Source organism: Carica papaya, chromosome 2, assembly GCF_054855325.1.
Source record: "Carica papaya isolate Zhongbai chromosome 2, ASM5485532v1, whole genome shotgun sequence".
NCBI classification, from domain to species: domain Eukaryota; kingdom Viridiplantae; phylum Streptophyta; class Magnoliopsida; order Brassicales; family Caricaceae; genus Carica; species Carica papaya.
The window spans coordinates 9,218,611-9,246,213 of NC_142310.1; the positions used below are offsets into that span (position 1 = coordinate 9,218,611).

Genomic DNA, 27,603 nt, shown 5'->3' on the forward strand with positions numbered 1-27,603 from the left:
AGTCGACTATCTCTCTTTTTATCCCGCTTTACCAAAATTGAGGTTACATACTTTGATATATTTTAGCACTTTCGGGATACATGGTGAATTTTGAGCTATAAGCCTTTGTCATGATGTCCCTTTTCAATTTACTATTATCTGAAATACACACTTTGTCCTGAAATTTGAGTAATCTATCGGCAGAGACTCAAAATTTTAAATTTACTCCCTGTTCTGCATCCTTTCTGAGAGTGGCTAGGGTGGAATTGGTGGATTGAACTTCCTTTATTATCTGAATCAATTCAAATTGAACAGTCAGGTGGGTCAAACATGTAACTCTTTTTAAGTTCTAAAGTCGTATCTATTGTGCGGCTCTTATTATTCTGTATTCAAAAACCATTAAGTGAGTTAACATATCTGCACTTTTTCTATTGAGCACATCGGTTACCACATTGCCTTTATTCGAGTGATATAAAATGTTACAATCGTAATTCTTGAGAAGCTCTATCAAATGCCTTTGATGTATGTTGAGATCATTCAGAGTGAATATGTGCTTCAAACTCTTATGGTCGGTATAAATTTCAAAAATCTCCTCATACAGGTAGTGACACCAAGTCTTCAAAGCGTGGATAATGACGGTAAGTTCTAAGTCGTGGGTGGGGTAGTTTTTTTCATGACTCTTCAACTGCCAACCCTAGATAGATGACATCACTATAAACTATATATCCACATGTCTTAGTCGGCAAGGCCAATGTGGGTGCTGTAGTCAACTGCTTCTTGAGTTTTATAAAATTCTTTTCGCAGTTCTCGTCCTATTCAAACTTGACGTTTTTCTTTGTGAGATGGGTCAAAAGAGCAGTTAGACTAGAAAATCCTTCTACAAACCTACGGTCATAACCTGCAATTCTCATAAAGTTACAAATATCCTTAACCGATGTTAATTTCTTCCAACCAAGCACTGCCTCAATTTTTTTGAGATTCACTGATACTCCATCCCTTAATATAATATACCATAGGAAGGTAGTCTGTTAGAGCCAGAACCCACACTTACTCAATTTTACATACAATTTTTTCTCATTGAGAACCTGCAAAATCTGAGTTAGGTGGTAAGCGTATTCCTCTCTGCTTTTTGAATAGACGAGGATATCATCGATAAACACAATGACAAACTGATTTAGGAATTATCTGAAAACTTTGTTAATTAAGTTCGTAAAAATGGCTGGTGCGTTGGTTAGTTCAAATGACTTGACCAAGAATTCATAGTGTCTGTACCTTGTTCTGAAGGTTGTCTTAGGAATGTCATCTGGCATAATCTTTACCTGATGGTAAACCTAACGTAAGTCTATTTTGAAAAACTTTTTTAGTTAACCCGCACAGAAAAGAACGGTGAACACAATGATCAAAAAATCGTGTGAAACGGGAAGCGAGAAGGGGCTCATTGAAGATATTTTTTTAGTTTTAGCCGTAGCAACTCCGACAGGTTTTGTCCGCGATTTTGCAGTTCACCCACCGTCCCTTTTGCTCCGATATGGCCACAGGGATGCTCGGAATTTACGTTTTTGGCAGTCGGCGGTGGCTCTAGTACGGCAGCGGTCGGCAGCCAACCTTCTTCTCCAGCGCCTAGTTCTTCTTATCCGACAGGGGCTGACGGTTAGGGTTTGGGTTCCCCTACAATGCGAGATATTTATACCCATCTCACGTCGATATGAGCCATTCATCGCAATTGGTCTCGTTCGTCCGATCGCTCTTAAGAAAGAAATGAATATGAACCATTTATCATAATTGATATTGTCCGTCTGATTGCGCCTAAAAAGAGAACGAATCTGAGTCGTTCACACGCGCAGGATTAAACCTGAGCCGTTGGATTGTTAGGCACGCAGATTGCCCGTGTAGTCTCTCGCGTAGCGCCGACGTTAGTGTGTTTTGACATGCGGCGTGCTCCGCTTTGTTGAGGTTGCTAACTGAGCCATCTCATGTAGCCGAATTTTCTATTTTTGCACTTTGACTCCCTATTTCTAATTTTTCTTTCAAAAATATTACCCAAACTCAAATATTCACCTATTTTTTTTTAAAATTATTTTCAATATCGTTTCCAATTTATTTTTTTTCAAAAATTAAATAAAATAAAACCTAAATAAATTAATCAATTATTTTAATTAAATAATTTCATAAGAAAAATTTATCCCGGGTCGCTTTTCAGACCCGGGTATTACAATATTGGTAGGTGATTGAATTAAATTTACGTCTTTGAATAAAAAATACATTAAGTGGTTGTTAATTTTATTTAATTAGAGTAGTTATTAGTTAAAAAAATTTACTTAATTTTTTATTAGAAAAATACATAATTTGATGTGCTTTGTCCAGTAAAAAACAAAATAATTCCCTTAGCAGTGAGCACCATCAAACCCAAAAAAAGCTCCAATGGAGTGATTAAGAGCTTGATTGGATAATTTACATAATGGTTCATTTATATTGGGTATGATATGGTACATGTAAAATTTATTAATGTTTAAATTTGATCATATTTACATGATAGTTTATTAATGTCTGATAGTGACGATTGTTTTGGTTTATATAAACAGTATGATATAATTGTATATTTGAATAAATTATTTATTTTATATATTTTTTATTATATATAATAATAAATGAAAAATATAAAGAGAAAAAATTAAAAAGATATATAATATTAAATATACAGATATATAATATATATAATTAAAAATATAAATATATGAATTTAATTAAATATATTTATATATAATTAAATATATATATATATACATATACAATAAAATAAGAAGAAAAAAATGGGTGAGGCTTTTCTTGAATTAGTGTCTGAGTGGAAGAAAAAAAAACCCTAAATAAGAAGAAGAAGAAAAATAGTAAAAAATATTAGATAAAATTATTTAAAATAAATAATAATTTGTATAAATAATGAAAATAATAAAATATTTTAAAATTATCGAATTAATGGTTTAAAAAATAAATAAAATTATAATTTTAAAAACTATGAGTTAACCGATAAAAAAAAGTATACTATCTATTTAGAAGGGCAAACAAACAAAAAGAAAATATATGAAAAAATTATACCAGCTATAATCCGAACATAATTCCAGTAACGACCCGGTTTAAGGTGAGTCCTAAACTTAGAGCTTCAGCGTACTGGTGTTGCTCAACGACCGAAAGAAACAGCGCCAATCGGCAGCAGAATCCACTGAACAAGTGAGTTAGCGAAAAAGAAAAGAGACCGGAAATGGCGATATCGGGGGATCTGAGAATTTCTGCAACATTGGCATCTTATCACCAGCATCCCACTCGTAGCACCTTGCCCTCATCGAAGGTTCTTTCTTTCACCTTTTTTTTGTGCTCGATATTTTATATTGATTCCAGTTTTAGTCCTCGGTTTTGTCTAATTGTGATTTATTGCCCTATTTTCTGTTGGCTTTGCCAAGAAAACGCGAGATAAATGAAGTAGGTGCTTGGGATTCCCGATATCAGGATGGGGGTGTCTTTGGAATTCCCGAAATCAGGATGAGGGTGGTGTTTGAAATTCCTGCTATTTCGGGATTTCTGTTGCTTTTCCATACGTAGATTTTTGTTATAGAAACTAAGCATGTCTTGATTGGGTTTTTAGCTTATAGCACCTTATATTAGCTGTTTATGCTAATACGTAAATATTGGTTTATTTTCCTTTTTTTCCTATATAAAAATATGTATGTTAGTTATGCCATTCACATTTCATTTGCTGATCTTTGATTGCTATTTTGGGCCTGTAAGATTCAATATGCTCATAGTTTGCTTTACGGCTGCCTTGTTATTGGTAAATTTTCATAGATGTTATAGGTCTATTTGCTAACCTGACACTTTTAGACTTCAAGCTCGTTTCAAATTTTTTGTTTAGTAATTGCTGAGTTACACTGCTTCCTCATAATTGGTGCTGGGATTGAATAAGCGTTGTTCTATCATTGCTTAGCTTAACTGCTTGTTTCTCCAGATAAATTGAACGGAATTATTAAATTAAGGACATGTCGTAAGGTCAAGATCCCTGCTTGCAATGGATGCTTGATTAAGTCTATAGATGGCCAATTCTTCCAATACTCAAGCACTAAATTAGGTGGCAAGCAAAAGTTGGTGGCTTTTTCGACTTCTTTCAGATTGAATAATTTTAATTATATTGGCTCAAATTTTGAAATCACTATGTCTTTGCCTCATGTTTATTCTTTGTTAGGACCGTGTGACACTTCCTACTTGATTATGGAAGTATCATATACTAATAGTTTGATCTCTGGCCTCTTGGCTCAGTGATAAGCCTCCCTGCTCTTTGCATTCTATGGGTTATATAACCAAAGTTTATAAAGCAGTTACTTCCTTAGACCATTAAGGTATGTCAATGGTTTGATCTCTAATTTAGACTAGCCCCTTTTTTTGTTGTTTTTATTGTTAAATTGCCGTATGATTAAGGATTGGAAATATAATCATATGGCCCCATTATCCATCTTATCATTTGGCTTGTTTAGTTTGGTGGTTGACCTAGGTTGTTGTTCTTGAATTGCTTACCCCTCGCCTTCGCAGTAATTTCTAGTTTGTCTATGCAAGTCTAATGTAAGCCCTAACAGAACTTCAACGGCAAGAAAGTCCTCCCTTCTGAAACTGCCTGCCTTTTATTCTCTTTTAACATGAGTAAATTTATATATATAATATATATATGAAATAATTTAAAATGCTTGTAACTATTTTAGAAGTTTATGCTGATAAGAAAAAAAAACGTAGTTATTTATGTACTTCATACACTCTCTCATGCTTGTCTTGTACCGAGTTTATATATTTTAAAGTATGAACTGAGCAGACAGAGTTTGAACTGTTTGACATTTGACTTTCATAATGCATGAAATAATTAAGTTGGGCAACCAATTACTCTAAAATCTTAACCTCACTGGAAAAATTCCAACTTATTTATTCAGTTACATCTTTCTCAAAATATGTATATATAATATAGGACAAATTAGGGTTACTTTGACTACTAAGAAATTAGAAAAAGACCTAAATATTACACTTAGAGTTCTCAGGCATAACATCTAAGGGTTAATTAAGTCACTCAATCACTTATGAGAAATTCTCAAAAATATTATTAAATATTTGAATGACTAATAAGTGAAATTACAAGTGTATTTATAATAATCTCTAAATAATTTTTCTGAACTGAAATTAAATTAGGAAATAGTAATGCAGTAGAATTAAGAATACTAATCCTAATATAATAAAAAATAATACTAATAAGAATAACGATCTAACTCTAATAAGAATGAGATTCTAAGTTACTGAAACTTTAGTAACACTTCTAAACAATATAATAATAGGCTTTTAAATGGTATAGTTGTTTTACATTTAATATAATTACAATATCTAATTTATTTAAGAACTCTAGTGTTAACCCACTCTGCTTCATTCTCCCTAATTGGAGAAAATTTGTTCACGAGTTTTGAAGTGGCAACTGATGTAAAATCTTGATACTCAAGCTTTCCTAGAAAATTTAATAACCTTTGTGTTTGGTTCTTCTCCCCAATACCTAAAATAATAGAGAGTATGAGCAGTTTCAAAATAAAGAAACTCAATTGAGAGGAACAAACATTCTCATATTTGTTCTCTCTAAAATGAGTGCTGAAGAAGTTTACAAATATATGCAGCAGTGTAGGAAGAAAACGAAAAAAAACAGCTGGCAAAAGGAATAACAGAAAAAATGCCAGCACAGGAAACTACCTAACAACCTGAAACAAAATTACAGAAAAAAAAAATGCATACTGATGCATCATATTCTACATCCCCCCCTCAAGTTGGAGGTTGGTGAAAGTCTACCAATCCCAACTCGGAGAGGAGATAATGAAACTGAGGAGAAGGAAGAGATTTGGTGAAGATATCCGCTGGCTGCTGCTGATTGGAAACATGCTGGGGGAGAATGAAGCCCTGCTTAAGTTCATGGCCCACCATATGACAATCAATTTCCAAGTGCTTTGTGCGTTCGTGAAAAATGGGATTAGCAGCAATACGAAGAGCTGCCTTATTATCACAGAAAAATGGAATGGGACAAGAGACAGCTATGCCAAAATCATGAAGCAAGTATGTGATCCATTTGAGCTCACAAACTGTCAGTCATGCTGCGATACTCAGCTTCTGCAGATGAGCGAGAGATGGTGATCTGCTTCTTACTTTTCCAAGATATTAAGGATGATCCAAGGAAAATACAATAGCCAGTCAAGGACTTCCTTGTATCATGACATGCAGCCCAATCTGCATCACAGAAAGCCTGCAATTGAAAGTTATTTTCTACTGGTAGGAAAAGACTTTTGGAAGGTGAATTCTTTAAATACTTCAAGGCATGCAGTGCTGCTTTCCAATGAGACTGAGATGGGGCATTAACATACTGGCTGAGTTGTTGAACAGCATAAGTGAGATCAGGTCTTGTGAAGTTCAAGTATAGAAGTCGTCCAATTAATCTTCTGTATTGTTCTGGATCTGAAAATAGATTCTCTGTATCTGCAACTAAGGATTGACCTTTGGGCAAGGGAGTACGTGCTGGTCTTGCACCAAGTAGACCAACATCTGCAAGAATGTCCATAATATATTTTGATTCAAGTAGGTACCAGCCTCTGAACGAGCTATTTCTAGACCCAGAAAGTATTTGGCAAGGCCAAGGTCCTTAATTGTGAATTTAGTATCAAGAAATGCCTTGACAACATCGATCTCCTGCTCACTATTGCCTGTAACCAAAACATCATCAACATATACAGTTAAAGCAGTAAAGGAGTGCTCAGTGTTCTTAACAAATAAACAATGATCATTTTCAGATTGGAAGAATCCAAATTGTTGCAACTGTGAGGAGAATTCATGGTTTCATTCCCGAGAAGCTTGCTTCAATCCGTACAAGGATTTAATTAGCATGCAAACTTGACCATTTTTCGGTTTAGTGTAACCATCTGAAGGAATCATATACACTTCTTCATGCAATTGACCATGAAGAAACGTATTTTTAACATCTAATTGATAAATAGGCCAGCCTTTTGCACTTACTAATGCGAAGAAAATTCTGACTGCTACAGCCTTGGCTACTGGAGAAAAAGAATCAAAATAATCAACCCCTACTACTTGGTTGTATCCCTTTGCAACAACTCTAGCCTTGAACCTATCAATTGTGCCATCTGCTAGGTACTTAATTTTGTAAATCCACTTACAACAGATAGTCTTTTTACCAGCAGGTAAAGTAGTTAGAACCCAAGTGTTGTTCTTTTCAAGAGCATCCAATTCACTTTGCATAGCATCCACCCATTTTGAATTTACACAGACTTGTTCATAAGAGCATGGTTCTGAACATTTAGATATGTTTGCTAGAAGTTTTATGTTCTGATAACTGAAACATGCATTAATGGCGTAAGGGTAAGTGTTGATGGGATAAGGGTGACCTGCAGAAACTACAAAAAATGAATTGTCATCTATGGCAGCAGATGGTGATTGAATAGCAGACGAAACGAAGTTAGACAACCAAGTTGGCATAAGTCTGGTCCTAGTGCTTCTTCGAAGTGATTGAATTAAAGGGGCATGATAAGAATCAGTGGTAACTGGAGATACACTTTCATGTTGACTGGGTGAAGATGTGGTTGGAATATCATGTGTAGAAGATGGATAAATATCTGGTTCTAGGAAATCATCTGCGCTAGAGACAAGAGGTAATGGTGTAGACTCATGGATAGAATAATATGGAAAAATATTTTCATGAAAAGTAACATTCCTGGAAACAATGATTTTCTTAGACTGAATGTCATATAATTTATATGCTTTCTGTCCTACATTAAAACCAAGAAACACACACTTTATAGCCCTATGATCCAATTTATCCTTGTGTGGGATGATGGTTGTCGCATAGCACAAGCAACCAAAGCACCATAATGAAGTATATGAAGGAGGATAGCCAAAAAGAAGTTCAAATGGGGTTCTCCAATTCAGTGAAGCAGTAGGCAATCTGTTAATAATGTAGGTAGCAAATAAAACTGACTCCCCCAAAAAATTTTTAGGCAAATGAGACTGAAAGATTAAGGCTCTTGCAATTTGAAGAAGATGTTTATGTTTCCTTTCTACAACCCCATTTTGTTGGGAAATATAAGGAGAAGTTTTCTGGTGTAAAATGCCTTTTGAAGAAGAAAGGTTATGGCACTCTTGGTTAGTGAATTCTGTCCCATTATCAGATCTCACACTTTGGATACAGAATCAAATTGGATCTCAATGAATTTAAAGAAATTTGTTGATGTATGGGTGACTTGAGACTTATGTGCTAATAAGAAAGTCCAAACACTTCTACTGAAGTCATCAACAATAGTAAGGAAATATTGTCCTTCTGTTAAAGATTTTTGGTGGTAGGGTCTCCAAACATCAAGGTGAAGTAGTTGAAAAAGTCTTGTGGACTTGGTTTTACTAATTGGAAAAGGTAATCTGTGTTGCTTGGCTAATGGACAAACATCACAAGGAGGGAGTAATGAACAATCTTTTTGATTAATGAAATTCAAGTATGACATGATTGTGGGTGAAATATGCCTAATTCTCTTGTGCAAAAGTGAGGCAGCTTGTAAAGAGTTTTCATTAGAAACTGATTCAGTATTGTTATTACATGAAACTTGAAAGGAACTTAGAATACTATTTTAGGGTAATAATTTTTTGTGATAAGATATCAATTCTGGGTTTAGACTACTGGAATCCAAGATGTAAAGTCTTCCAATCACCTTTCCAACTGCCAAGATTTCTTCATTCTGTAGGTCCTGCAGTATACAATATTTGGGACAAAAAACAAATTTAATCAGGGATGTTTCTGAAAGTTTGTTTACTGATAATAGATTATAATGGAATGCTGGATATGCAACACTTCAGTTAAAACAATGTTATCTGAGAATTGCACATTTGCCTGTATGCTGAACAGTTTTGATTGATCCATCTGGTAAATGTACTGGTGTTATGGCTTTTGTGGGTTCTGGTTGTTCAGTGAGTTTCAGATCACAACACATGTGACTTGAAGCTCCCGTATCTACAATTCAACTTCCATGCTCTAATAAACTAAGTGTATTAAAAGCAAAATTGTGAATACTTATACCTTCAAAGTCATGGAAGTGTGCCAGATATACCATTGCTCCATCAGTAGTGTTCTTCCCTTTCAACAATCTGCTCATCTCATTCTGAATTATTTCTTGAATTTTATTGTTCAGCTCCATAGAAAATGAACCATCTCTGCCCTTTTCTGTATCCAATGTTGCCTCTGCACAAGTAGCAATTTGTTTAATACCCGATTTCCCTCTATCCTTCACAAGATCTTTGTACTAGTCCAGTGTCCCATGAAGCTTGAAACATGTTTCCTTAGTATGGCCAGTGAAATTGCAGTGTGCACATCGTAAAGTAGACTTGTCAATTTTTTTATGCTCGTGTTTTCCCTTATTAGCATTGCGTGAATCAGTAAAGAGTTTCTTGTTACCTTGATTATTTGCTAACGTTGCTACATTGTCACTGCTGTCTGTGTAAGCTATATGGACCTCCCTCTGTTTCTCTACCCTTAAAATCATCAAATAAGCCTTATTTACAGTTGGTAGAGGTTCCATAACAAGAATCTGATTCCTGGTATGATCATACTCTTCACTCAATCCCATAAAAAATTGTATCAGTTTACTAGAACAGTTATAATCTGTCATCAGTTTTGCAGCACCACAACTACACTCAGGTAATGGCTGTAAACATTGAAGTTCATCCCACAATATCTTAACTTTTGTAAAATACTGAACTACAGTTTGATTTCCCTGAGATATAGAGCTAATCTGACGTTGTAATTGGTACAAAAGAGGATCATTACACTCCCCAAATCTTTCCCCCAATTCCTCCCAAAGTTCCTTGGCTGAAGCAGTATAAAAAAATGCATCTACAATATCTTTAGAGATGGAGGTTAAAATTCAAGAACGTACCATGCAATCAGCTCTAGTCCATCTATCATGTCAGATCCCAACATTGGTTTCTGACATCTCCCATCAATCAAACCCAGTTTGACCTTAGCACAGAGTGCTATTTTCATTGAAGGACTCCATGCAAGATAATTGTTTCCATTCAAAGGTGTAGAAACAAGAACCATACCTAGATGATCAGCAAATTGAAGAAACAGTGGATCATCGTTGTTATCAGCAGTGGAAGATCACGCACCCCATGGATCTCCAGCGGAACTCTGAACGATCCTGGTTGTTTCTTCCATATTTCTGTCTCTCACAGATCTATTGGTTTACAGCAAGAAATCTATTTCTGTTTTGGATCTTATCTGCTCTGATACCATGAGCAGTTTCAAAATATAAAAAAAATAAACCAATTGAGAGGAACAAACATTCTCATATTTTTTCTCTCTAAAATGAGTGCTGAAGAAGTTTACAAATATATGCAGCAGTGTACGGAGAAAACAGAAAAACACAGTTGGCAAAAGGAATAATAGAAAAAATGCCAGCACAGAAAACTACCTAACAACCTGAAACAAAATTACAAAAAAAAAACCATGCATACTGACGCATCATACTCTTCAGAGTACAATTGTTTAGGAGTGTTAAATCTTTGTGGGATTCATGAAATCAACATGTTGACCACTTGGTATGTCAAATCTCTTGTTGCATGGAACTTTCATGGCACAATAGGAATACATAGTGTTTCTTCTTGCCCATATATAGAGTTGACTCTTAGGAAAAAATCTTGAGCAATAAGTAAATATAGTGATTCTTCTTGCTCATTTTGGAGTTTGACAATGTGCAACTTAACAAAAGAGAGGTACTTACCTGTTCACTAGGAACTTAATCGTCATCCTCGTAGGATACATAACTATCATTTCTTTCTTGCTCTTCCTTTTCTTTTAGTCCAATATGCAAATTATTCTTCATTGGGGGTATTCGTAATCCATGTGCCCACTTTGTCCACATCTAAAGCACACAACTTCCTTACCTTTAGGAGTTTTAAAATTTGATCTTGATCCATTTTTCAGGTCACCTTTGATTTAAATGTATCATTAGGAGCGAATTCCACTTTGATTAAAATATTCTTCCACATCAAGGGTGGTCGCTTGGTCAATTTGTGCTATAGTGGCAGAAGGTCGTCGAATTAGCTCTCTTTTAATGTCAACTCTCATTCCTGCCTTGACTTGGGATTCTGTTTGACTATCTACTTCGACTTGTTGGCTTTAGATTTTTAATTCTTTGAACTTCTGTATGTACTCAGTTACGGACATGTTGCCATGGACTAAAATGTAAGTTTGGTTATGAAGTTTCTCAAAGTAGTTGGGAGATAGATATTTTTCATGAAAAATAGTTTTCATCTCATCCCATGTTGCAATTGTTGGTTGTCCTTTTTTTTTGTTTCCACTAAGAGTGTACTACTATATTTTTGCAAGTCCAACCTACTTCATCTTGACAAATTGAATTCTTCGTGCATCTAATGTGTCATACTAGTTGAAGTACTCTTCTATTGAATTAAGTCAATCAAGAAAGAAATCGGGGTCTCTTCTTCCATCAAAATTAGGAGCTTCGACCTTTACTTTCTTGGTGATATCTCTGACATTATCTTTAATGTATCTTCTATTAGCATCTTGTTCAACTTGTACATTTTGAACTGGTAGACGTACTTCTGCTGTGCGTTAAGTGTCTCCCTTCTTCTAAGCTTGCTTTGATAGTTTATTGCAATTTTTGAATCTGGTATTAGTGATTGCCTCATATATCTCAAATTTAACATTTAATTTAGCGTTAGTCACCATTATTGAAGCTTAATTTCTCTTTAAAAAAGTCTAATTGAACAAGAGACTCATTGGAGAAGCCAAAACATAATAGATTGCACAAGGTTTATTCGCAGCTGGCCATGCTTGGGCTTCATATGCTAGCTTCCAGTTACCGGACAACGGTGGCCGTCTGGTAGGCAGCTCAACTAAAGGTACTAATCTCATATTGGAGACGGTGTAGAACGACAATGCAAAAGTCCATATTCACGAGAGGCAGCGGTTGTGGGAGCTTGCGCCGGTGACTATGGAGATTTCTGGTGGAGTTTTGCAGTGGGGCTTAGGGGTTCGGCTGGTCAGGATCTTCTGGAGCTGGTGTTGGTGGCACTTTGCTGGTGAACGGTGTTGGTGGCTGTTTTAGGGTTTTTTTTCTTTTTTCAGATGGGTTTGGGGACTGTTTGGGTGTAGGTTTTGAGAATTTGGGTATATGATGCTATTAGCTCTGGTTATTTAAAAAAATGATTCTATTAGCCCTGATACCAAATTAATGTAAGAAAAATTAGAGTTAATTTATCTACTAAGAAATTGGGGAAGGGCCTAGGTATCACACCTAAAGTTATTAGATATAACACCTAAGGGTTAATTGAATCACACAATCATTTATGAGAAATTCTAAAAAATATTAGTGAATATTTGAATAATTAATGAATAAAATTACAAAATTATTTATAATAATTTCTAAAGAATTCTTTGTAGCTATAATTGTATTAAAAAATTATAATTTAGTAGAATTAAAAATATTAATTTTAATACAAATAAAAAATAATACTTATAAAAATAAATTCTTAATTTTAATAAGAATAAAATTTTAAATTATTAAAACTATAATAAGATTCTTAAATAATATAATAATAGACTTTTAAATAATATAGTTATTTTATATTTAATATAATTATAATTTTTTATTTCTTTAATAAATCTGGTGGTAAACCATTCTGCATCAATGTGTATATATATCAAATGTATCAACTTTTAGCTATATGTAGAGGTTCCTTTAATTTTACAATTAACAATATCAACCGTTTGTTATATACATACTCTCCTTTAGTTTATACAATTTTAAGATAACATTATGGGCAATTCTTATTCTGGTGCATCATCCATAGTTGGTTGTTCTTGGACTGCATCTTTTCTTTTGAGAACTATTGGTCTTATAATATCCTGGAAGTAAGGAAGCATTGCTGCAAATAGGTTACTGCCGGGCTAGTAGGAACTTTCTTTCATTCAGGCAGGATCGCAACTGTTACCATGATGATTCTTCTAATTTTATAAGTTGGCGGTTCTCAGCATGAAGAAATGATAGGTAGCTTTAGTCTAGTGACCTGGGCTGGTGGTCATGCTGGTGCTATTTCAAGAAAAATTATCCTATATTGATGCTGCATTGACAAGTATAACTGGAATTTCATAAACATAAATGCATTTTCAAAGTAAGTTTTGACGGTGTTCTTCTTACAGGTAGATTTCACAGCTTTCACAAATAATGCCTCTGAAATCTGCACCAAGTGGCCCAGCATAACGGCTAATAATCGATTCATGCTTTGTCAGTCTAAACGACTTTCTGGGATCACAGGAGATTACGACCTTCCTCCAAATACTGTCAGTCAAGAGATTGAAAACTTTCTCCTAAACACCATTAATATGAGCTTCTTGGACCGTTTAAATTTGGCTTGGAAGATTGTATTCCCCTCTCCTACTACGAGAAGGAGCTCTAATGCAAGAATTGCCAAGCAGCGACTAAAGATGATCCTCTTCTCTGATCGGTGTGCAGTTAGTGACGAGGCAAAAAGGAAGATAGTGAACAACATCATCCGTGCTTTGTCAGATTTCGTGGAGATAGAATCACAGGATAAAGTTCAGCTGAATGTCTCTGCTGACTCAGATCTCGGGACCATTTACTCCGTCACAGTGCCAGTACGTCGAGTAAAGCCAGAATATCAAGACTTGGATGAGGTTGGAGCAATAACAAATATTGAATACAAGGATACTGGGGAATCATCTGGTTCAGTTGATGTGACATTTGATTTCTTCATTCCAGATAACTAAATGTTGTTTTATGTACTGAAAAGATAAAGTTGCAGTTGGACCGGCATCAAAAGTTGCTGTTTGGCTACTAGAAGCATTAGGAAGTAAGACAGCCAATAATTTGTTTGTAAATATAAAATTTCCTGTAGGATGAGTGAGCTCTTGGCTCTGTGTCTTATTATTTTTCATTGACACTCCATAGACCCTTGTGCTTTTATTCTCCTCAACAGAGTGAAGGTGGTTGTTCTTTATGTGCTTTTATTTTCCAAGTACTGAATATTGATTTAGTACTTGTTCAGTGTAGGCCAATCTCTCCCTGCTACTTTTGTTTCTTCCAAGCGTTGCTCAATGCAATTGACACCGGTGTTCCTGTGTTTCAGTATTATAAATTATGGTGATTTTATGGTTGTCTTCCCGAATTTAGTTTTCTTTTTAACGCACAAAGGCCCTTTATCCCATTCTTATTCTTACTTGCTTAGTCCAAAAAGTCCTTTCTACGACTGCCTTTACTAATTGTATTAAATGTTAATGAGTACTGGGAGAACTTGTTAACATTGGCCTTATAAAAAAGATTAATGATCTAATTTGCAGAATAAATTACATAATTATAATTAATTATAACATTAACCAAGTAACGTGATTGTTTCTTAGTAGTATCATGGCAAAAATGGGATTTCACAGTTTTCTTTTTATTTTTTATTTATTTATGAAAACATGCTCGAATTGTTTCAAATTTAATTTTAGTTAATAATAATCCGACCGAAAAATTTCTTATTAGATAGGATATTACGATAAGGGAGATCATTTTTATCTTATTTATTTTATGTACAGAGAATTTTTATAATATTATTATGAATACAGAACAATATAATGTATTTTATGGTACTAAAATTTATAAATCAGTTGGATATATCACATGTGTTATTTGAGATGATAATATTAAGTGTATGAAAGTTAAGAACAAAAGAGGTAGAGATTCTTAATATTTAAAAAAAATATAAAAAGGTTTTGAGCTAATCAATAAATTTTCAAAAGTTAGTGTTTGCTTTTTTAAATGAGTTTTTTTATTTAATATAAGTCACAAATTGAGCCTACGATATTAAATGAATCCTTATTTTAAAATAATTTACAGATCTTATTACAATTTAATTGCTTATCAATCAATCTTATCTATATCTAATTTATTTTATTATCGTCTTTTTATATTATATTGACTCAAAAAAAAAAAAGTGAGAGTAAGAAGACAAAGAAGAAAAAGAAAAGCTATCAATGTGTTTTAGAGATTTTAATGAAATATATTTTAATCTGTAAACCGTTTTATATTTATTAATATATAATTTTTAATGTTAGATTTAATATTTAATTTATAATAAAATAAAATAAAATATATCATATATTAATATCGATATTGTTAAATAGTAATAAAAAATGATTAAATAAATTTTTTTTACAAGTACACGGACTAATTTGGAATGAAATATATGTATGAATTAATTTGAATAAAAATAAATAATATAGTGATCAAATTTTATTTTAGCTTTTTTTTTTTTTTTTTTAATAAAGAAGCTTTTTAAATTTTGATCTAAAGAGCTCCACTTGAGCGGGAACTTTTTCAGGTGTTGAATCTCTAGACTCTCCACTCGGCTCCCTTCACTAGTTTCCTCTGCAGCCAAGTTAGGGCTCGTCTTCATGACTTAACTTCTACTACCTCTGTCAATCTACTGAGTTCGGCAATAATGAATGGTTCTTGTGTAAACTTGGAAAATCCCATCGGAGACGCGATTTCCAGGGTCCAATTCGCTCCCCAATCTAATAATCTCCTAATTTCTTCTTGGGACTCCGTGGGTGTTCATTTTCTTCTTGATTTCTCTTACTGGTATTTTTTTTTCTTTTGCAGTTTACTGTAGGCCTGTAAGCCTGAATTTAGTTATAAAAAAATTTACTTGTCAATTTCTCGTAGTGCATTCGATTGTACGACGTCGATAGCTCTCTGCTAAGATTTGAATCACCCAACGAGGCTGCGCTTCTCGATTGCTGCTTCGAGAACGATTTCACTGCTTTTAGCGCTGGCTCAGATGGTTTAATTACAAGGTTTGTTGTTTTTCAATCTTGAAAATTCAAATGTCCACTTGGATTTGTTTTTTTATCTGCTTTGCTCAAGAATTGAACGCTAAGATGTGTCTGCTTATAATATCCATATTCTGGATGTTGCGTTCAATATCCTTTGCATATTTTATCATGTTTCCGGTTTGAATTGGACATGATAGGCCATGTAACCTTTTCTTATTTATGATTCAACACATCATCGAGTTTTAATATGTTGGGTTTGCAAAATTTGTATAAATTTATATGTTTTGATAAGGAACATGCGTTGATTCCTTTTGGACAAATCTTTTCTAGGTATGATTTGCATGAAGGAGTGCGTTATACTATTGGAAATCATGATGATTTAGCGACATGCATTGGATATTCTGGGGAAACACGTAAGTTGTTGATGCCACCTTAGTTTTTTCTTTTTGGGTGAGGTGCCACCTTGCTTTATTATTCAGTATGAGTTGACTTTCGGAGTAAGGTCTTCAGCTTCACATACAGCTTTCTGCATTTTGGCTTTCAAATCCAGTGATATAAGTCGATAACTTTGTTTTAAAAATATGTTTTATTGCGTCCATTTTAGAAGTTGGAAAGCTTACGAATATTGTTTCTTCCAGAGAGTTTTCTGGATATGTATTAAATTCTAAACATAGGAGGATTTTCTATATAACTATAGGTTTTATTGAAAAGCAAAAAGTTTTCAGTTGACCCACATTTTTGTTACCTACTAAATGTTTTCTCATATAAAATGATTGAAATCCTGTGCAATGCTTTTGAAAAGCATTCTTAATTCTCCACACTTTCTGCTTGCTATTATAGTGTGTGGATGCTTGGTGTTTAAAATGGTGTTTGGGACTCTATATAAGGCTTGTAAGTAGCTTAAAAAAATATGGTACTCAATACATAATGAGTAAACTGCTTCATAGTTGCTTATAAGTAGCTTTAAAAAAGCACCTTTTTTTTTTGAACTTTTTGTGTGTTGCTTACAATGCTTATTTCTTAACATGATTATTTACTTATTTCCCCTTTGTATGTTTGTTTTTTTAATAGATGTATAAAACATAGTTATTTTTTAACAATAAATTTTTTAACAGTAACCATCTTTATCATTTATTTTCTAAATTAGTACCTAGATGCTCTAAGCTCATTTTTTCAGCATCCTAAATACTCTCTAATCCAGTATTACGTGATTTTGACATAATTTGGGTGAATGGGTTTGGATGCCTTTATGAGGCTTTCATTTTAAACCATATTTGTATAAATAAAAACAAGCTATTTAATAAAGTGATAGTTTCAGCTGTTTACAAGCTTTGAAGTTTTAACCGTTTATCAGAAAACATACAAATGTGGCAATATGCTATGCATATCCTCTTAGTAGTTGGTGACCTATTACGCTTTTTCAGCTCCTATTGTTGTGCATTGTGAGAACTAGTTTTTGGGTATGTTAAGGTATCGTAAAGTGTGGACTTTTGTTTTGAGATTGTCAAGAAGCCTGTCCTGATTTATGAAGAAATAAAGGAAGAAGAAGAATTGCAGCAGAAACAGAAAGGAATATAAAAGATGATAGCAGAATTAGAATTTAGGAAGAAGAAAGAGTAAGGAAGACAAAGAGAAGAGAGGAATTACTGTAGTGAGAAGTTTGAAATTTCACTTATAATTTCTGGGTACAAATCAATTCTCAACTCCACTTTTTATAACTGAAACAAACAAACTAAAACTAATTCTTAATTTTCAGTGATAACCCAACGACTCAACTAATTATTTCCAACAAACTCTGAGTATTAATTATGTCTTGACATTACCCTCCCTGTAAAAGCATCCTTGTCCTCAAGGATGTTTAAACTGAAAACATAAAATCAGTAATGAACTGAAAAACAGAAAATGGAAATTGAGTAGTTCAAATGAAAAATAAAGTTCTGCCTATTACCTCCTTTAATTCTCACCTGAGTTGGTGCCAAGTAGATGTTTTGCTGTTTCTGTTTCCTCAATTCTTGCTCATGTGGATGTTTCTCTTGGCTAGCACAGGCTTTTGTGGTAAGAAGCTCTGATGCTTATAGGGGTAAAGTTTAACATACAACCACACATAGACTAATATCATTTTACTATTTTGTGTAAATTTGCCGTTCCAAATAGCTATTACAAAAGTTTAAGCTAGTTATATCAAATTCCCCTCCCACAACTTTCATCAACAATCAAATATCTATTTCCGAATAAAAGTCTTAACTTCTTCCCCTCTATGTTTAACAGCTGGGAACCTTCCCATTTGCGTCTCATAGATGATTCACTTAGACCAAAGTCGAGCATCCTTCGCTTATCATAACAATATTTAACATGCATCCAAACATCAATTGCTAAAGTTTACATTATTATAAAAAAAGAAAATGCACCTTCAGAGGAACCAACAAAGTTCATTTCTACGTAGTTCTCAAACTTATCAACTCTTTGTGGACTTCTCACAAAAATTTTGGTTGCATTTTTCTCAGATGGAAGAAAAGTTCTGCTGCTCCATGACTGTAGTTCCATCTTGAACTCTTTAATCTTTTTAGGTTCTTGATATTGAGGCATGATATTTACAAGGTGGAAGATTTTGGGAATATTATACAAATATTAATTACATTGTAAATTTTGTATATAGGTGGTATCCTCTTGGTACCTTTGTGAATTAATACTTTTCATATTTTTTATTTATAAAAAAATTCTGGTCAATCCAACATTGACTCTCCTGCATGGCAGCTTCTTGCTGAAGTCGAAGCTCTCCCAACCATTTGAGATGACTCTCTTTTTGTTCATCAAGTTTCATCTTAAAATGATCCCAACCTTTTCATTTGTGGAATTTTAACAGACAACTGGTGGTCCATCTATCCAGTCACCTTTATGGCCAACCAGTTTAACATGATGAAACCCTTTTTCTACTTCAGTTCCATCTAATTTCTCAAATTCCCGTAGTCTACAACAATCTACACTACCACCCTGAAATCAGATTTGGAGTTTTCTTCATATATGGAATCATATTCATCAACAATGTATTCTATAACACATTCTTTCATGAATCTCTTATGCAAATTCAATAAATATCTCTCTAATTGCAAGTCATCCTCTATTAACATCCTAACCTTGTCAAGGGTTATGTAATCTGCATATTCCAAAAGTAGGCCATTGGTATTAGACTTTCCTCAAAAGTATGGTATACACTATTCTCCAATTTAATTTCACAACACTTTCTCTTGTTGTGGAAGATGAATGAGAACCTACTGTGGAAATAAAGTTTGAAGAAGTATTACCAGAACAAGCCAACTGAAGATTTCTGTTTGATGAAGCAGATGCTGACAAAAAGGAAATTTTCTGCCTCCATGATTGGAGCGCTGCCATCACTTCCTTGGACTCACACTCTCTGTTTTTCTGTGAAGCTTCTCTTGGTGCGGTTACATCAGATAATCACGTATTACTGCACAGAAGCTCCACAATCTAATCAAATTTTTGGCTTGTTTGCCTTTGCGGTTCGTACATTTCCAACTTAAACTCTGATGGCCTCTGCTCGAGCTCTTTTACAAACTTATTGATCTGTTGAATGCATTGCTGATCGACTACTGTAGCTTTTCCTTTGTTCCTAGTCATCATTATCACGGTGGCTTGCATTTTCTTGGAATCAAGCTGCTCTGGTACCAATGTGTCAAGAACCTGTCCTGATTTGTGAAGAAATAAAGGGAGAAGAAGGATCGTTGGAGAAACAGAAAAAAAAGAGGAAAGAACATGAGAGCAGAATTAGATTTTAGGGAGAAGGAAGAGTAAGGAAGACGAAGAGAAAAGAAACTGTGGAGAGAAACTTAAAATTTCATTCATATTTTCTGGATATAAATCAATTCTCAACTCAACTATTTATAGCTGAATCAAACTAATTCTTATATAACTTTTAGTAATCCCAACAACTCACTCATTATTTCCTACAAACTCTAATCAGGTCTTGATAGAGATCTACACTAGACAAATCGTTTCTTGAGTTTCTCATGTGTAGCTCTATTGGCGGCACTTCTGGTTTTTTCTTGCTCTTCCTGGAAAGCAAAAGCTCCTCCTGAGATAAGAGTCTTTATTTGGACTGCAATCTTAAATAGGGTTAACACTAACAATTTGCGTTAGGATCCTAGACATTGTAGAACTATTAGCATGGACATATTTTATTTGCTTCTTGAGTTTGGAGTACAATAGCCATTTGTTTCTTCACTGTGGGGCAGCTTGAAAGGTTTGAACTAAATTATTTTCATCATTTAGTGGTTCCTAGGTTTGTCCTCCTGACCTAGAGACATTTATCTCCACCTGAGTTGTTTTGGGTGGAGTGGTGCTGTAGAAAAGGCTATCTTTATCACGTTTTAAGTCCTTTAACAAAATGGGGGGATTTTGAAGCAATAATCTCAAGTGTATATTGCTCTTTTGGAATGGGTGGTGTTTTTTACTTATCTTTGCTCTAAGGCCCTCAAATTCTTTCGGGGTTTTCTCCATCCACGTTATTAAGTGATTGGAATGTTATTTTTATTTTGATACATCCTCTTTGCTTGTGTTTTTATCTTTTTGTTGGACAACAACTTTTTCCTCTCTTAGCTTGTAATATTTCCTTTTTATTTCTGTTTTATTGCTATAGATCAAGTAGTTTCTACCAGTTTGGACAAGAGGATAATGTTCTGGGACGTACGGCAGCCCCAAACTCTTATATGCGCAAGAAACTTGCATTCAGATGTGAGCTCCATGGCTCTATCAGGGTTTGACTTGGTTGTTTCACTTGGGGCATTAGTGTATTTATTTGACTTGCGCAACTTAGACCAACCAGTTCAATCCAATGAATCACAAGTGGAAGTTCAAATAAGATGTGTCAGCTCAAGTCCTTATACTAAAGGTACTCGATGCAATTTCATATTTACATGTACACCATGCAGATGGTATGGCTCGAGCATGTCCCACTTGAAGGCAAGAAAACTGTTTTTTTTTTTAAATACAATGTGTGAGAAGTATCATTAATAACTAACACCAAAGGGATGTCAACCCCTATATAAAGTATTTACATATCCAACAAAATATCAAAAGGTCCCCTACATCTTTCATAGAGTAAAGAGGATGATCCAATAAAAAAATTCCAAAAATCTGAAATCACCTATTCCTAATCAAGTTAAAATTATTAATAATATCTAGTCCTTCAAAAGCTCTTTCACTCATCTCCTTCCAGGCCGACCAAAAGATGGAGAGTGGAATGAGGTCCACTTGTTTCTTCTGTCCATTGATACCATTCTACGCCTGGATTTCATCACTTACTGAGTTAGCTGTCACCCAATTGATTCCTAAAAATCCATAAATCATAGTTCAAAGCTTGTACATTACCAGACACTAGAGAAGTACATGCTTATAAGCCTCCTCAGCCTTTTTACAGAGATAACATGCATTCACCATAATACTGCCCCGTCTCATCAGAAGGAAACTGTAGTTAGAGAACACCATAACCACTATGTGCAATGTAATATATAGATTTCAGGCACAATGTCTGCTAAACGAGGAAGTGTCAAGAAAATTAGGCTCTGGTTTCTACATGAAAGTATCTTCTAGTTTGTATTTCCTAAATTTAAGTATGTCTATACATGTACTGTGAGATATATTCGTCTCGTGCTCCAGTATAAACGAAATAGAACATTTTTTTCAACTCATTCCATAATTTCACTATATTGTACTAAACAATGTTTTTCAATTATCACTCATGCTTAAGGTAAAAACATCAATGGATGTTGGAAATAAAAATTGAAAATGAATTCCTATAACAACAAAGCCTTAATTTTCTTGATCACCAAGAAATTTTAAATTCAGAATAGCATGAATTTCTGGAATTTTTTATGGTGCTTTATTTTCTATGCAGAATATGCAGCAGGATCAGTAGATGGACGGGTAGCACTGGAAACCTCCTCTAGATCCAGTTTAAATAAGACAGGGTTAGTTTGTGATTATAATACCCTAGCAAATGTTTTCTTGCCGAAGGTTTGAAATCTATGCCACAGTTTGCTTTCGTTTATTATTTCTTGTGGTACTTATTTTCCTTTGTGTTTGCAAGTTATATTTCCATTCTGAAAGAACTTTACTGCAGCTACTCATATAAAGACGTGGTGAATTAAGTATCATGTTTGTGATGCATGAGTTACTAAGGTAATTTAGCAGATATAGCCAGAATTTAGCAAGTGCAGTTGGTTCTGTTTTTTCTTTTTTTTTTTGCTTTTAATGCCTTACTGAGACTACTTTAAGTTTTATATGCAGTTTATAGACTTATCCGTACTGAATTTTAAATGAATACTGTTAGTTCTTTTATTGATTGCAGTATGTTTATATGATGACTTTTTCAACCTCCGTATGTGATCTGAAGCTACATTTTGTCATATTTTAATGCAGTAATGCAGTTAAACTGGGCCTGGCTTCAATAATTCCTATGGTTGATGTGCTTTGTACACCTGATAATTATTGGTTAGCATTAGACCTAGAGTTTATATATTTAAACTTTTGATTCTCTTGATCAATTTTCTTGCCTCAAGTCAAAATGAAATGGTAGAGGGGGAAAAAAAAGACATGCTTAATTTGTTGAATACTTCAATTGCTTCTCATGTTTGCTTTTGAACCTAGACAAACATGTGAAGGTGGCCTTATATCATTATATCATCTTTACAGATACATTTTCCGATGTCATCCAAAGTCAAGGGATGGAAGATTTCATCTGGTATCAGTGAATGACATCAGATTCAATCCAGTGTATGTGTATCATTTTAACAACTTGGTCTTATTAGCTATGGAAACTCAAATTGGCCTTTTGTTTCCAATTTAGCATCAACGGTGCTTTTGTCACTGGTGATAACGAGGGATATGTTATTGGTTGGGATGCTCAAAGTAAAAGACGACTATTTGAGGTATCATTTATCCTGCTTTTGTAAGATTGAACTGATTAATACCTTTGAATCTATGTCATCAAATAGATTAACAAGCTATAATATTACATCAGAACTTTTACTTATTTATGTCTGCTCATAGCTCTTAAGTCTTGCCTTATAACTATGCCTCTCTTGCAATAGTAAGAGATATAAGTGTGAAGAAAAATCCAAGGGTTTATTATTTAAGTGAAATTCTGGTATGCCTCAATAATAAGAAAAAGAAGAACTAGAAAAAGAATTGTTAGAAGATGAAAGTGGCAGTCAGTGGGCGTCCCAAGAGAAAGGAAATCTGGGGTGATCCTCTTAATTGTTCTCAATTAATGGATTTAATTAGGAGAAAAAGAGGTTATCCAGATTAGGAGTTTGGAATACAGTAAAGTAGGAATTATTTTATCTTATAGGAAAGACAATCAACTATAAATCCTTAAAATTAGGAATGTGGTTCTTTAAAATTGGGAATTTAGTATGTATCATAATTATCATTATGAGTAGACTAAAAATTTATTAGCATATGTTCGAAAGGAAAGTTTTTGTCATGGTTTACCTATAAATATGTAAACATTTCACATGACTAAAATCAATAAGAGAGTAATTAATTACAATAAGTCGTAGAGTACCTTTAACTCTAGAGAATGGTGGATTCTCTCTAGTGAGTCCTAAACCCTAAGTTTCACATATCTCAACCCATAACTTGATCCTTGGTTATGGGACCGTAACAAATTTGTATCGGGCTGGGAGGCCATGGTGATTTCAGCCTATTTCAACAACTTTTGGATTCTTGTGCATGTATGAAGAGGACAAGAACTGTGATCATCCATGAAGGGAGAAAGATCATTCTATGTTGAAAGGAAAAGTAAAAGTAGTTGATGAATGAATTGAGCTGCTCTTCGAAGAGCCCAAACCCAATACAAAGTGTTAATCACGACTATGGTCAAACTAGTTTTAAGCTTATTTTAATAAAGCTCAAAAATACTTGGGGATGCAATAAAAAATGATAAAAAATCATAAGGCTAAAAATTTTAAATTAAAAAGTGAGTTTCATGGTTTTAGACCAAATATGCTCCAATAATTTTGACAATCACGTTCTATTGTCTTTTTAACTAAAAGAAAGACCAATAAGTTAATCTTTCCTTCATCATTTTATCAATTTTTACTGATAAGCTTTTAATTTACTATACACTTGACAACTTAATATGGTGCAAAAGTCAAGAAAAATAAGTCAAGTATTGAAATAATTTTCTAAGTTAAGGCATTATGAGTTTGAAGTCCTTCAGTGTTATATAAGCTTAAAGCATTGGGAAAATGCAATCCAAACACTCTTTGGTGGAAGTAGGTTTATCAGTTGAACCAGATCCTTATATTTTTCTGAATTGATTTCTTTGTTCTTCAAAACAGCCACATTTGCTAGCATGATCCTTAATCAATTGAAGCAATTATCAATTTTGGGATAATATGCTTTTGAGCTAGTTATCAGGCTAAGACCAGAAGATGTACTCTATTGTCTACTATACAATATAAATAGTTCTCAATTTGCTTGGAAAATGTTCGAAAGAAAGTTGTCAATATATTATCGTACACCTCTCTTAGTTTTCACTTTTATATTCTGCTATGCAGATATAACCCTGTTTTGACCGGAAGCAGCTGTGTTTCTATGACATGTTTGTTTTACTATTTTTCTTGTCTTATTTCTCTGACTTAAAAATGTTTACTATTAGAACCTCGAACAATTTTCATGCCAAATTCCTTCTCATAAGTTGAAAAACACTATATATCTGGGACCCTGAGATATATACTCATTTTTTCCTTTTGATTTCTAAGGATTATTAAAAAATATAAAACTTCAGCATGAAAGTATAATTTACTATAGACAGCAAGAGCATGCATATACAAAGGAATGATTTACAAGAAAGTATGAGACAATATCTATATGGTCTCCTAAATCTTCTAAACTGGTGAGTGAATGATCCTTGAACTAAACATATCGCTCTTATATTTAATTTCTACTGGTGTAAGGGAGATTTCAAAAGATTATCAAATGAGTAAAAATGTCATTTTCTCTCGTACTTCTCTTAGTTTTCTTTTTTTTTTGTCTGTTCTATAATACTCTTTTAATTTCTACTGGTTTCAGTTGCCTAAATTCCCAAATAGTGTTGCATCCATATCTTACAACCATGGGGGACAACTTTTGGCTGTTGCATCAAGCCGCACTTACCAGGGCGCTAATGAAATGTTAGTTTCTATCATTTTCTGCTTCCTTTCAGCTTCATTGTTCTTCTCAGCTTGAAATTTGCTGCACACAAATTTTGTTACCATTTGGACGAAGTATTTAACTGGAAGATATCTTTCTACTACTTTTAGGTAGTTGTCTCTTTTCTTGCTTTAAACTATGATTGTTGGGTTCTGTCTTTATTTATGAAATTATGTCAAGTTAAAAAAATGAATATGACACTTAAAAGGATTATAGAGTTCATGTGGGATTGGAGAGGAAGTATGTGAGAAAGGAGAATAGAGAAGTCTGAGCATATTTGATGTGATGAGAACATGTTGTGGCAATGCTTACTTACCTTTTTCTTTTACCTAGTTTTGCCGTCTGCATGTATCATGTTCTCATTTTAATATTGTTTAACTGAATATGCCCTTTTTGCCAACAATGTGATACTAGCAACACTTATTGGGATCCTACCATTTCCTTTGTCCATTACTTGTTAGCTTATGTTTTGACTTTCCTACTTTTTTAAAGATTTCTACTTGCATTTCTATTGCATATACACCAAAATCTTTCTTTCAACTCCATCATACACTAAAGAATTCAAGGTGGGATGAACAAAAAAAATGTTATAGGTATGTTGATTAATAATAATATGAAAATTAGAACTAAGGATGTATTGGGATTTGAATCGAAAGTGAAACATTCAGGACTTAAATATAGCAAGCACAAAAACATAGTGGTTCTGCTCCAACTGATGGTTATTGAAAAATTTTAATCGTACTTGTTACAGAGAAGAGCCTCCTCAACTATTCATGCATAAGGTGGATGGTTCAATTTCTGGTGGAAGCTCAAGTAGGACATAAGAATGTGCTTGGCAATGAAAAGGTAAGGATCCAGAACTTACGTTTTTACTTTTTAGTATCATTGTTCCTCATCCTGAAGAGTTTGCAGGTTACCTTACTATGAAACCATAACAAAATATTCAATCGTATCTGACACCAGGATCTGCAGTCTATGTTTATTTCATAAAAGAACATGTTTGACTCAGTTTTTGGGTGATTATGTTTTAGAACTACTAAATAGCAACATGTGCTTGATGTACCATTTCTTTGATTCAAAACAGGAAGTAGAGACCCTGCATTGGTGGGTAACCAACATATTAATTGAGGCTTAATGTGCATTTCGCTATTTAATTAACGAAATGGACAAAGCTAGCTTTCTGAATCTTGTCATCCTGGCTCTGGCCTTTGGGCTCACAAAAGTACCCTCAGCTTGTACCACTAATTTGCCTGACACATGAAAAGTTTGTTGACAGCATGTTTTATAGAGAACAAGAGAATTATCTTCGTGGAGATGAAGATATTGTATTAAGCTTATAACTGTAGAACTGTGCCTGTATTAGTTTTAGGTTCATTGATCCTTCTACTTTGAAGGGATACCACTTAAATGCATGTTGTTTTTCAGCTTCAGCTCATAAGCATCTTTTCGCCCTCCTGTTGTGCTCAATTTTGCGTCAAATTGGCCAACCCAAAGATTGACGCTAAACATTGTTTGCGAACAACAATAGATTCAGTGCTCAATGTACTACCATACCTGATAAGTTTTTCTGCCAGTTATCAAATGTAGCATACTGTTGTATTCTTATTAGTAGAGCAGATAACTTACCGATCAGAGTCAATTTGCTATTGAGAGTATAAAATCTTTTATAAATGATAAATTTTTTAAAAAATTTGAGTAGAAATTTATATATTTTAATAATTGCATAATATCACAATTTTTTTTAAAAAAACATAAAGTACATAATTAAACTCATAACAAACATTTTTAATAAAAATATTTATTAATCTTGAATTAGATTGAACTGAAAAAAAAAAAAGTTAAACTGAATACTGGACCATTCTTCGTTTGATCCTGATTTGGTCTTAGTCCAAATGGGGACTAGATTGGAACCTCTTTTTTTTTTTTAAAAAAAAATGTCTTATTTAAACAAAATTATATATAATATAAATATTACACTCTTTCTTCCACCAGTGCAAATCTTCAACTAAAAACAGCAAACATATTATATAAAATATATATGGTATGTTATATACACACGACATATATGTTACAACATAATATATTGTATATAGGAAAAGAAGAAAAAAAACCAAATGACAGAAGTGAGAGGGAAGAGAGAGAAGCATTTATGTTCATGTGCATGTCACCTAATGTATGTGCAAGATACTGGCTAAGATACTACCTTAAATTAAAGAAACATCAATACAAATTCATTCAATCAATCATATATGAAGACAACAGTAGTGCTTAATCGATGCCCCAAAAAAAAAACACACACACATTTACTGCCTAATATATAAAAAGGGCCAACAGCATCTCTCTTTCTCTCCCTTTTCTTTTTTTATTTAATAGATTTAGTTATGTAACACCCAATAATTTCTTGATTTTATTTTTATTATTATTATTAATTTTATTTAGTTTATTTATAATTTTATTATTTTAATTGATTTATTTAATTTAATTTAAATTTTTTTAAT

General features: G+C 33.6%; 2 protein-coding genes across 3 annotated transcripts; both read left to right on the forward strand.

Moving 5' to 3' along the window:
• Positions 1-3,096: 3,096 nt before the first annotated feature.
• Positions 3,097-14,201, forward strand: MINE1 (homolog of bacterial MinE 1). Its single transcript, XM_022054654.2, has 2 exons — positions 3,097-3,322; positions 13,256-14,201. Exons 1-2 carry the CDS (start codon positions 3,236-3,238, stop codon positions 13,841-13,843), a joined length of 675 nt encoding a protein of 224 aa, XP_021910346.1. The 5' UTR covers positions 3,097-3,235; the 3' UTR covers positions 13,844-14,201.
• Positions 14,202-15,409: 1,208 nt separating this feature from the next.
• Positions 15,410-26,529, forward strand: LOC110824069 (Transducin/WD40 repeat-like superfamily protein). Of its 2 annotated transcripts, XM_088213218.1 has the most exons (10): positions 15,410-15,663; positions 15,783-15,913; positions 16,223-16,305; positions 20,547-20,798; positions 21,804-21,876; positions 22,601-22,681; positions 22,755-22,836; positions 24,986-25,086; positions 25,857-25,951; positions 26,190-26,529. In XM_088213218.1, exons 1-9 carry the CDS (start codon positions 15,559-15,561, stop codon positions 25,927-25,929), a joined length of 981 nt encoding a protein of 326 aa, XP_088069344.1. In that variant the 5' UTR covers positions 15,410-15,558; the 3' UTR covers positions 25,930-25,951; positions 26,190-26,529. The 2 variants fall into 2 exon arrangements, with proteins under 2 accessions (XP_088069344.1, XP_088069345.1); XM_088213219.1 differs by lacking the exon at positions 20,547-20,798.
• Positions 26,530-27,603: the final 1,074 nt, after the last annotated feature.

Bases quoted from the DNA above. Each gene is read 5' to 3' on its own strand.
- MINE1 (XM_022054654.2), top strand. From the start codon at position 3,236: ATGGCGATATCGGGGGATCTGAGAATTTCTGCAACATTGGCATCTTAT. The intron at 3,323-13,255 runs GTTCTTTCTTTC...TTCTTCTTACAG, and splicing joins GCACCTTGCCCTCATCGAAG to GTAGATTTCACAGCTTTCAC.
- LOC110824069 (XM_088213218.1), top strand. From the start codon at position 15,559: ATGAATGGTTCTTGTGTAAACTTGGAAAATCCCATCGGAGACGCGATT. The intron at 15,914-16,222 runs GTTTGTTGTTTT...AATCTTTTCTAG, and splicing joins TCAGATGGTTTAATTACAAG to GTATGATTTGCATGAAGGAG. The intron at 22,682-22,754 runs GTATGTGTATCA...TTTCCAATTTAG, and splicing joins GACATCAGATTCAATCCAGT to CATCAACGGTGCTTTTGTCA.